This window comes from Gallinula chloropus (genome assembly GCF_964237585.1).
Source record: "Gallinula chloropus genome assembly, chromosome: Z".
Classification (NCBI taxonomy): Eukaryota; Metazoa; Chordata; class Aves; order Gruiformes; family Rallidae; genus Gallinula; species Gallinula chloropus.
This window is the reverse complement of record NC_140089.1, coordinates 12,774,935-12,787,311: the sequence shown is the minus strand read 5'-3', so window position 1 is coordinate 12,787,311 and position 12,377 is coordinate 12,774,935. Positions and strand designations below refer to the sequence as shown.

The following is a 12,377-nucleotide window of genomic DNA, read 5'->3' as shown; positions in this document are numbered from 1 at the left end:
TGGAGCAGAGGAAGTTCCATGTGAATATAAGGAGGAAATTTTTCACTGTGAGGGTGACAGAGCACTGGGACAGGCTGCTCAGAGAGGTTGTGGAGTCTCTTCTGGAGACATTCAAAACCCACCTGGATGCATTCTTGTGCAATTTAGTCTTGATGATCCTGCTCTGGCAGGGGGGTCGAACTACATGATCTTCTGAGGTCCCTTCCAACTGCTAATCTTCTGTGATTCTGTGATTCAACAATATACCCACAAGCAAAACAATTGTTCATTGTTCATGTGTTAAGTGGGGTTTTATTAAGTTTAAAAAATTTTCTAAAAAGGAAAAAAAGCTTGAAATGGAGTGCAATACTAACAGCACACCAGCAGTGAAAGCTCTGTCTGATCAGTTTCTTAAATATGATGTGAACTGTCTAAAACCACAGAAATATAGAAAGATAAGTCTTGTCTGTGGTATATTCTGAAGAGCTGTTGCCCTACCTTGGCACATGCTGAAAGGCTTTCTGCACATATAGTGCGAAATGATGCCACAAAGAAATCATCTGCCTGAAGCTGAGCTTTCTAGAGGCCTTTGACAATTCATCTGTCCTACAGGTTCTGTGCAGCTCTCACAGACATCCTAAGAATCTGCTGTAAAGTTTCAGCGTAAAGTTTTGCAAAGTCAACTCAAAAACAAGTCAGGTTGGACAAAGAGAAAACCAATTAAATTCAATGACAGCACTGTCTTGATTTGCTTCTGCTAGCATTATTTTAGCTAGCTGAAGGGCGGTTGTCTCATCCCCTTTGATTTTAAGCATTCAGGAAATTTCAGCTTGCTAAGCCTTCACAGTTTCACACCTTCCAGGATCAACAAAGAACCTGCAAATATGATTTTCCTGGAACTGAAAATACCTTTTTTTTTTCTTTTTTTTTTTTTTCACTCCTTTTCCCCTACCCCCTTATTTTAGTAAGAAATAAGGTTGTTACTATTTTTTCTTCTTTTCTTTTTTCCCATTGGTAACATTTATAGCAAAAGCAAAGCTTTCTGTTGGAAGGAAGATTCAACTGAAAAAGCATGTTCTTAAAAAGTACGGAAAAAGCATGGGAGGTTTATTGTTGCAAAGGTTGTTAAATATCTGGACTGATGGCAACATAAAAGATGTCAAGGACAAGTGGCTCTTAAAGGATCCAGATTCTCAAAATTGGCTATCTCCTGTAGGTCAACAAAACAGGTAGAGTTTAAAATCTAGTCATTTTACAAGGATGTTTGAACTTTTGATAGGCAAGTTTAACCACTACATGTGCCTCTGTACTACTGATAAGCGTATGTAAAGTGTGGCAAAGCATACATCCTTCAAGTTTAGAGGAATGGTGAATCCCACTTCCTCTATTTAACCTCAGCCTGATAACAATTTGTCCTGACAATTCTGATTTATACATGCGATCTGGCACAGATCTGGCACTTTTTTATGATGATAAAGTGTGAACACTTCTGTGGATAGTATGCATCTGTTTGTACTCCCCACTGAAACTGGCAGCCTATTAACTTGGTTGGGAGCAGGACAGGGTCCTACTGCAGGGGAAGGCCATAGGGACTGGTGGTCTACAGCCAACAAAGTAGGTAATACTATGTACTCAGACTATTTTTGTTCTCATACGTATGTAAGCAAGGATCGCGGTTTGCCCTACAGCGACACGGACCAACACAAAGTAGAAACTAGATCTGTAAGCACTTGTACCACCAAAATACCAGTCTTGTTGCCTTATATCTGCTTTTCAGGATTCCTTTCATTAGATGTGAGTTCTCAGGTGAGAAAGGATGATGAAGCACTCTCTGGAGAGACAGGAGCCAAATGCAGATGGGAATTCGCCCCGGCACCCTGAGATTTGTGGCAGAGTTATAATAGGAAGCTTGAACCAGCTCCCTCCAGGTCAGCAGCACTGTCCATCTTCTCCTTTAGCAGTGGAATAATCTTAAAAAGACACCTTATCTCCTTAATTACGAATTATTATATTGTTTTAAAAGCTTGGGGGGAAAAAAAGCTCATTAATATAAAGATTTGTCTATATTGGAAACTATTGATTCTGGAACCACTCCTTTGTAGAACATTCAGTCCTGTGAATTGCTGAAAAATTCACAGAGGAGGAGGTCTGTACTGTTCAGTGTCACATCACTCTCATCAAAACCTTTGCTCAGCATTGTATACAATGTCACACATGATAAGGACCAAAATACTTGTAAACCACTTAGATTCTATTGTTTTTCCTCTGGAGATCAGGAAGCTGATACTGAAAAGAATGAATCGGCCTCTTATTTCATAGATTCAGATATCCTACATGGATTTCAGTCTAAATTTTGTATTTTTGAAACTCTATCTGTAGTAAGTATAGATTTAGCACAAGGAACTGTGTTTTTTTAGGGTCTTACTAATGAAGGGACACAATTCTTAAAAGATGTTATGTTCAGACTGCTCTGCATTTAATTTTTTAAAATCTGGAGTTTTTAGGTTGGGTTTGTTTTTTTTTTTTTTTCCTGGCTGGTTAGAAGTTGCTCCCTTAAGCAGAACAATTTACTAAATTCACCAGGATGCTGCTGAGTTAATGTAATTCCTAATTCAGCAGTTATCCCTGCCACAAGGAGTGGTCTTAAAGATGCAGCTTAAATTGGAATGGAAAATGGAAAATGAATCAGCCTTCTGCTGGAGCCTCCTTCTCTAAAATGCAGTAAGTGCTTGCACACAGTTATATTTATTAAGAACAAATACATGGTTAACAACCAAGGCTTAATTTTTATGTCAATGTAGGTAGGAATTAAAAATAGATAAGGGATTAACTCCCAAACCCTACTATCTGCACAGAGCTGCCAGAACTTGACAACACATGCAAGATAGTAATTTTGTACCAAAGCCAGTGTATGAGACAATCCTGTCCCCTATGCTGCAGTTATCATAAATTTAGTGACACCTTGGATGCCAAATGCTTGCTTTATTCTCCAAATGGGAAACAGTTGGATGACTAGGGATCCTTTAAAAACTCATAGATGTCAAGCAGGAGTTTTTCCAAAGACACATGGTGCAGCGCAGACCTGTTCTGTGAGAGGCTAACAAGTGTGTGTGTGTGTGCATGTGGGAGTGCACTCCAACCCCCTTCCCCCTGGGAAACCCACTAGGACAGGCCAGTCTGATGCTGGCACTGCTGCGTGACGCTCTGCTAGCTAATAGCTCCACGCTTGCATTTAGCACTGCTATCTGCTCTGGAGTAATCTCAGCTCTGCAGTAGCTCCTGCTGCTGCCATAAAGAGACTGCAGCTGTGTGACTCCCTGCAGCAAGCATTACAGGCTGCTAAACTCTTCCTCCTCTAGCAATAAACTACAAGGCAATCTGGCTTCCAATTTCTGTCTGCGGCTTTCAACCTCTTAACAGGGGCTCCTTAGCCATTTACCTGCCCAGATGACTTCCTTCTACTGCAGTGCTGCTTGTAACTCTGCATGGCAAAAGAACATGGCTGAAGCACAGAAAAGTGACAAGGACACGTCCCCAGAAGACTGGAAAACACCTTTTATTTCTACCTCAGATGGTATCTCTTAAAATCTGAGCCCACCTCTGCTCTCCCAAGTGTTCAGCCAGTTGTCAGTGGCTGCTATTGTTAGGCGTTGCAGAGGGGCTCAGCCCCACCCAGGTAACTATTGTCTATGGACCCTGCTAATTCTCCTCTGTAGATCCTGACAAATGATACTGGCAGCTCAAATTAAAATAATCAAAACACTGCCTAAATCAACAATTGGAGCTCTGCACCGTCTGGAAAGGGCAGCAACTCATAGATGAGAGCAGGTCTATCTCCTTCCAAAAAGAGCTCCCCGAACTGCACTGGTTATTGGCCCTTTTTTGTGTGCAGAGAGCATTTGTTTTTACTGGCAAAGAGGAAGAAAGCTTTACACGCCTCCAGCGCCTAACCTCACTGCAAGTCAGCTAAGTAACAAAAAGCATCTGTGTGTCAAGAGCTACACAGGTCTGGCATGCAACTGCCAAAAGGCCATACCCGTTTCACTGCCACCGGACTTGTCTGTTGATGTTAACCCTTGCAAGCATGTGTCTTTCTCAGATCAGAGTTTGCAGCAGAAAAGGCTTTTCTATGTTAAGGAAATTAGGACCAGAGGCAGGTGTAGCATCCCTGTGATCCCAAGTCCAGCCCCTGAAAGGCATCCCGAGTACAAACCGTCCCTCAGCACACGCAAGGTCAGTGTGTGCTCATGGGCCATTCGAGAGAGGGCAAGGTTTAAGATCATGTTTCAATGTCATTCTAATTAATAGGGAAGCATGGGGTTGAATTCACAGCTCTTCTGGGTTTGCTGGTCAAACAGGCATACAAATCCCTTGCCTGAGCTTCATTTCCCCCTTTGGTAAACAAATACACTTAAATCTTTACAAAGTTCCTTGGGAGGCACTCACAAAGAGCCTCAGAAGCTAAAAATTACTGCTATGAGTCCTTATAATTGACTACACATGTACAGTCTGGTGCTTTCCCAAACACACACTGCAGACCAACCATCTTGCTGGTGACTTCTTTGCAAGGATACACTGAATTCTGTACAAGGATAAAACAGTATTTGAGAAGCAGGTGAGGAGTTAGATGAAGTGAATGATTCCTGGAAGAGCAGGAGTGACCAAGAAGAGTCTGAGCATTGCTTTGCACACCCTTCCAGCCGCATCCTACCCTCATGCCAGCCACCCAGTTATCCATCCCTTCTAGAACAGTATGTAAATCCTGCATTCTCACCTCTGACTTCATGTGAACATCTGTGTCACTGTTACCATAGTCTGTAGCATCTGTCCCTGAAGTCGCATGTGAGGCTAGAGCTGTTCAGTGGTTTCCAAAAATGTAAATCTCTCACAACCATTATGCTTTACCAGAGACTTAACAACAACAAAAATTACAAAAACTCTTCACCCATTTTAAACTTCTTTTGCATAACATAATTTGAAAGGCACAGAATGAAATCCAGCATCTCAGCTCCTTGTCCTTGCTCAAGAGATGTTGTTAAGGCTAGGAATGTGCTGTGGAAACAATTCTAAATTTAAACAGTTGAGTTTGGGTAAGTTTGGAGACTGCCTAGAAATCTCTCAAGAGCGAGTTGGTTTCTGGTTTCTATTTGTTCCTGGTTTTCACTGATACCTTGACAGCAATGTTTTTTCATCATATTTCCGCTTGTCTTGCTGTCACAGAAACATTCCTAAAGCAACAATACAGACAAAGCCCGAGACAGTAATTTTAGTTCTCAGTTATAGTTATAGACATTTTTCTTCAGCTTTTGGCTTAGAATGGGCAAAGGCCATAATATTTCTTACAGTGTGCTTGAACTCCCAGCACTTTATATGCTCCAGAAGTTAAGACATGATACAACTGTGCTCGCATGGGTTTCTATGTGCAAGGTCTGCTGTGAAGCTGACTCATGATATCACTGCAGTCCAGGGCAGGGCTGCAGGCTTGTGTTACAGGGAAACCTCTCTTCATCCTTTACATCAAATGCAGACATGACACTTTCTCTCCCATGGCTGATTTCTACTGAGGTTCACAGGAACTTCACAGGTTCCTATCAAGCTCACAATATAGATCTCATTTTGATTTAGTTTGTGATCACCTCTAGTTTACACATACTAAACCCATTCCTGGAAATACTTGAAGCAGGATACAGACTATTCCCAACTCCATCAGGTCTTCCTAATCATAGAACACTCTGGAAATTTGTTAAGGTCTCACTAGCCCTCAAGATTTTTCAGCCCAGATTTTAAAAGGGCAACTACAACTACATGAGAATTTTCCATCACAGGTACTCGGATGTTAGGACCGCTGGGAAATGAAATGGCAAAGCAATACTTGTGATCAATCAGAGCTGTAAATACAATTGCAAACAGACGATGAGGGGGAAAATGGGAATGGAAAAATTGGATTAAACTATGGAGCAGGAATATTGAAATGAGCTCCACAGGAGTTGTGAGGAGGGCTGAAGCACATGAAAGCAGCTAAAGACATGGCTACTCCAGGAATGTGATTGAGTACATGGGAAGGCATGAAACCATCTAGCCCATGCTCCATTCTCTCACAGTGCCTACAGCAGAAGACCTCAGGAACATGGCAAATAAATGCAAAACTTCTCTGCCAGCCTCTAGAAATTTGCGACTCAAAAATGACTTCTATCTAAAGGAAAGTCCTTCATGGATTCCATGAGCTTGCCTGGGTTCTCCTTAAACCCAGCTGCATTCTGAACATCCACCATATCCCGGAGAGACGAGATTTACAGCTCAACAACCATTTTAGGAGAAACATCTCTTTGGGTTTGGTTTGTCCACAACTGCTACCTTACTTAGGTACCTACTAATTCTTGTGCCAAATGTTGTGAACAGTATTTCTTTCTCCTTTTCCTTTGTAACACTCATGATCTTATAGACTCCTGCAGATTCTTCTCACTCACCTATTTTCCAAGTAGGAAAGTCCCAGCCTGCTTACTCTTTCCATACCTTGCTGCCCTTCTTATCACTTTATGTTGGAAAACAACTGAATTCAGACAGATTTGATTTTATGATTAACTTAAAGAATAAAAGTATTGTTTCCTAGCTGAAGGCATAGGAAACTTGTGTATTAAGTCATGAAAACAACAGTAAACTGTTGATTAAAAGAATTTGCCACATCATTCTATATGATCCTCAACAGCAGATATTCTCATTTTCATGGACAACGTTACCTGGAAGGACTCACAAAAATTGTGGAGAAATGTTGCAATAAAATGATTTTGGGCCTGAGATCTGCTAGCAATGAGTTTTAATTTTGTGGGATAATAGACAATAGGTGAATGGGGGAAAAAAAAAGAAACAAGAGATATTGGCTTTTCTGCCAATAAATTTTCTGACATTTATGGACACCACATGATGCTCACTGCAGTTGCTGAGTGTCCAACTGAGAAATGTAGAATTCTTAGGTTACCAGTGCTTGTGATGCTGAAACTGTACCAGTACTATCTTTCACTTACACCTGGATGTGGAGTCCTGCATTGGCCTGTCTTAACACTGGCTGTACATTGGCGTGTGGGACTCCTTTAAATGGAAGATCCCATTTACCAAATAATCCAACTTGCTCGGCAGGATTGCTTTCTGTCATCGTATTTACTCTCCACCACTATTGTTGTCACCTGCAGACTATCTTTTTTTTTTAATATCTATGTAGCAGTAGACAACATCATCAAGCCTTGAAAAGCTGCTTTCTGTAAGCTCTCCCCTGCCTTTGGTGCCAAGGAACAAAGCTCTGTTCAGCAGTCCCCCTCACCCATAGCAACTTTTTGAGACCTGTCAGTCAGCTAGTCCTTAATCCATCTAAGGCATACCCCACTGATACAGAAGGGGACTATTTTTAAACAACAGAGTCCTGCCATACTAAGTCAAACACCTGATGACATTTAAGTAATGTTAGATCCAGCACAACAAACTCACAATCTCATAGAAAAAGCAGTCACTATCATTACTGTTGTTTTCACTTGCTAAGAAATCAGTGTGTTTTAGTAGCTTCCCACTTGCATCTGTAGGCCAGACATCTTAACCTGAATTCCTCCTCCAGTTCCTGTGCTGGTTGTTGTGCTGTTGGACTGTTTGTCTTCAGTACTATCCCTCAGTGAATGCCTTTAATTCACCTGACACGTAGGTGACACACATTCACTGAACCGTATGTGCATCTGTACCCCAGATAGACCACCACAGACTTAATGGCCCCACTTCCCAGCTTTATCACAGAATTGTAGGGGTTGGAAGGGGCCTCAAGAGATCATTGAGTCCAACCCATTATGGCTGCTAGCTAAGTGACAGAAAATATTTACATTTCATAAATGCTTGTCTGTGTTTAGATCACTATATGGTGGTGATCTCTGCAGTCAAGGGAAGGGGGACATGTAATAAATACCAGAGCCAGAAAGTTTATTTATCCAGAATGTGATAAATCAACCCAGCTCACCTGTCCCCTGGCCACCAAGACTGCTTCCTCTGGGACTATTCACATTCCAAACTCCTGAGCAATTTGCTGCAGTCATGTTTTTTAAAGCCACAAAAATATATTTCCTTTTTCACCCAAAATTTTACCCACTTCCCCACTTCAGGAAGGGAGCAGACACACACACTGAAGTGTGCTTTGGGGACAAGCTCAGAGAGAAGATGCCTTTTAACCTCCTCTTTTAACCTCTTGCTTGCCCCCTGCACTGTGTCCTCCTGCAGTATTCAGAGTGCACCCACTCAGCTCTGTTGCTTGTGGAGCAGCAGATCAGTACTGTGGTCATTTAGAGTCAGGCTCAAGCAGATATTACAAGTGGTGTGGCATGACAGCAGATTTACCCGTATCTGTCTGCTGCCTACATAGTACCCAGCTGGGGAGATGTGATGTGACCTCTCTCCAAGGAAGGATCAGAAAGCCAGTTGCTCCTGGCCGTCATAGGACCTTCTCAGGACACAGAATTTATGTTTCCTCCCAAGCAGAGAGAACTGGGGTCACCTTTTAGTAGCTGTTTCACATCTCTCCTCTCAAACTGGACTGCCACAGTCTTGTGAGTCTTGCTATCGGACTTTGTGAATTTTAGGAACATCATAAACTGAAAGATCTAAAAACCACAGCATAAGCATGTATAGTGGATTAAACCCATATACATTCTATTTTTCAAAGCCTTATTTAGCTGTTATTTGTCCTGATAAGCCACAGCAGCCAAGTTCTCCTCAGTCTTCCATGCCTTCCTAACAGCTCTTGGAGACAAGAGGGAAGTCCATTATTCACAGTTTACACTTGAAAAATTAATTCACAGAGAGAACTTGCTACTGGCAAAGTAAGTGGTTAACTCTTGTTCAGCAAGATTTAGATTCATGCGCTAACAGTTAGACTCCTTTTTACTCCTCTTCCTGTGCCATTTGCCTCTGTGCCAGGCAGGTGTATATTAAAACTCTGCTTAGTCAAGGTAACAAAGTACAAACTCAAACTCTTCACAGGGCATCAGCCTTCTGGTGCAAATGCTCATATTTCCATGTTAGTATTTTGTTTTCCTTCAACAATCAGTGATGCACACTTCAAATTACTTAAAGCCTCTTCCTGGGTAAGCTCATTTGATGTGTGGTGGTTATGGAAGTAAGCACAAATATGTGGGCATGTAGAAGTCCCAATGGAAAATGGATTTCTTTCTATATGCCTAGCATAGGCAATAGAGGGGGTTGGACCCGATGATCTCTCAAGGTCCCTTCCAACCCCTACAATTCTGGGATTCAGCCAGTTTTACTGAAGAGTGCTGGTGTAGGTTCTGCTCATGAGGGAGATACTGCAGCTTGTTAAAACAGAGGCGATGTTGAGCTCAACTGAAATACCACCTTGCCTTCTGCTAAGAAAGGCCAAGCAACTTTTGAGGATTGACCTTATTATTTAGGCAACTGGTGGCAGAGGAGAAATGCCCAACTCCTGTTGCATCATGCATGCTGGTGGAGCAAAGCTCATACATGAAATACACCTCTCTGCATTCTGACAAACATTTGCAGAAGCCCAAAGCACAGGAGAAAAATTACCAAATTGGCTTATGTGGAAAACCTGTTGCTCAGCAGAGTCAGTTTATGGACCTGTATTCAAGACTAAAAGGAGGCTGAGCTTTTGATGCTGAAGTAAAATTCTTTAACATAATTCAGGGAATATATTATAATACCATCTTTTATTTGTTGCCAGAAATAAAAACAAAAAAAAAAGGGAAATACATATATAAAAATAAGATCCATATTCTCAAGCCCTTCTTTCATACCAGCATAACCCTACTGCAAAAAAGCTGAAATACACCATGAATTTTTACATCCATAATGGCCTCATTGGTGTGAAATGCAAAAGCACCAAGAAGTAGAGCATCTGATTTACTTTAGTGAAAGGTCTAAGCACATCATGTGGAGTGGAAATGGATGCCACTTGGTTTTCTGATATATAGCTGTCAAAAGAAGCAATAATTTAAACCTTTTTTTGATGGAGAGAGGAAGGTTTTCAGAGCTATGCACAGCAGCAATGCTAGAAGCAGCTCTGCAGTATGGTTCTGCTATACAGCAGTCCCAAACGAGAGGCAGCGGTGAGGTTTGCCTCCAGAGGAACATTCCCAGTGTTTCCACTTGAAGGTCTGGCAATTCTGTGCTGACAGAAAACTGTGAACCAGCCTAAAAATATGCATCTACTTTCTTCTGCCTAAAAATTAAACGGTTATAGTATCTCCCCTTCACCACCCTCCAATCAAATGCTACCATTTGCTCCTTTCCAAGAAATATTTTAGACGGGAAAAAAAACCCAACCCAATCTATTTGTTTTACATCTGGTAATTTTAAATCTCTGTGGATCTGTTAACGGAATAGCAGACTTAAAGAAAACAGCTTGGAACAGCAGCAGCAGCAGCCATTCCTCTTACTACAAAGGAAATCTGTAATCTCTGCTGGCTACAGCAAAACGTAGCATCTGTTGATCACTGGGCGAACCGGAGGAGCAGCACGTAAAACCCATGCGGGCTCTGCCGTCTTCTGTCATTTCCCTTCAGACCTCCAGGTGTGCGGTCCCCGGCACCGACCGTGCCATCCGACTGGGACCGGCACAGCTGCATCCACATCTCAGCCATGGGGAAGAAGAGGAGCTGGGTGTCACTGGAACAAGGGCAGGCTGTGTGGGGCTGGAAGACTGGCAGTGCCCACGGGAACACAGGCCTTTTGACGCGGCGCTTGTGCCATGCTAGCAGATGAGCTGGCAGTTTCTGCGTGCCGGGGTGATGGTGGTTTTTAAACACCGGGGACGAATCCTCACCAGGTGTCACTGCCCATGTTAATCTGAGACCTGCACCAGCCGAGCCCGTAGCTCACTCCAAATTATGGTACTAAATGTGAAAACAAAACTTTTAACTAAAATGGGACAAAATCCTGCCTAGCCTTTGCCCCTGGCAGGATGCAACTCTGCAGAGAATTTGTCTGAGAACGCATGGTCAGCTATGGAGATGTGGTGGCAGTTCAACTAGTAGATCAAATAATTACACGGTTTTGGTAATGCAGCGTTCGTCTTAAAAATTAGCACATTCACAATTATTCTTCTGCATTAAAACCCGCCCTGCAGCGGATCATTTTGTGTAACTTCTTAACCACCTAAAGCCAAAGACCGCACCGTGAGAAAATGTCCTTCCACCAGAGCATTGATTTTCTCCCGCAATCTCCCCTCCTCCCCACTTATCCCTTCTTTTCGTCTCCATCATCAATCTTTTCAGCGTGCCACTGTGCATTCACATTTTTCTCTCTGCACGTGTCAGCTCATCCTCGGAGCCCTCTTCCTCCTCCAAACCCCGCAACGCAGACTTTAACCGCTCGTTTCCCAAACGGGGAGCTCCACACGCAACTTCGCCAAAGCCAGGCTCTCCGGGCGCTTCCCAGGCACCGCTCTGGAATCGCCCCCTTCCCTCCGCAACCCGCGGCTACCGACAAAAGAGCAAGTAAAATGAAAACTGACTTACTGCTATGGCTTGGAGCCTTTCCTTGTGCAACTCTGCTTCCGCCATCCTGGAGAGAAGGACACGGGAGGAGACCGAGGGAGATGGGTGTGGGGTGGGGGGGCTGGGGGGGTGGGGTGGGGGGGGAAAAAAAGAGACAAAAAAAGGCGAACTAAATCGAAGCAGAGCAGACACCGCAGCCACCCGGGGGAACCGGAGTAATTGCAAAGAAAGCCGAGCTCCTGTGTAGTAGTCAGCCACTTTTGGAGGCACTGCAGGCTGGCTCACGGTAGGATCATTTTAGTCCCTGGACCAGTGCCTGCCTCGCTGCCTGTCTCCCAGCTGTATTGCTAACTGCATTTCATTGCCGCTTCTGTGCGCTGCTGCTGTCACACAAGCCATGTACGCGCTCTCCCAGCAGCTGAGCGCGGGGATAGCTCTCATGGCTATAATTTTTTGCGTTGACGTCTCAGCTCATTTGCTCCTCCTATGGGGCGCTGGGTCACGACAGGAGCCCGACGTCCGTGGCGTGCACAGTAACCCAAACCCGCACGGCTGCAGCAGAGGAGGCGGCGGGCAGCTGTGCCACGGCGTGTCCTTCGGGAGCGGCGCGGCGGGGAGGGGATGGGAGGGGAGGGAGGACGGTGGCACACGGCGGCGGCCGCAGCCCCCACGTACAGCGGGCTGGGCTAAGGGGAAGGACGGGGCTGCAGGAGCAGGGGGGGTACACGGGGCACGGACCGTGGGGGGACAGAACAGCGGAGCAGGTGTGAACGCAGCCGTGACGGGGCACGCCGCAAAAGGCTGCTGCTGCAGGCAGCCTGCAAGAGCGGCAGTGACGAGAGGGGGGGCGAGGGAGGGGGAGGGAAGGTGTCCATGCACCTTGCACGTGCGTTGCAC

At 44.1% G+C, this 12,377-nt stretch overlaps 1 protein-coding gene across 2 annotated transcripts in view; it reads right to left on the bottom strand.

Moving 5' to 3' along the window:
- Positions 1-11,546, bottom strand: part of LOC311203222 (paralemmin-1-like) — a gene marked incomplete at both ends in the record, with an annotated part of 131,458 nt that extends 119,912 nt beyond the window's left edge. For both annotated transcript variants that reach the window (XM_084277876.1, XM_084277877.1), the window contains one exon: positions 11,502-11,546. In XM_084277876.1, coding sequence (XP_084134002.1) covers positions 11,502-11,546 — 45 coding nt within the window. The remainder of the gene's footprint in view (positions 1-11,501) is intronic.
- Between the last annotated feature and the right edge of the window lie 831 nt (positions 11,547-12,377).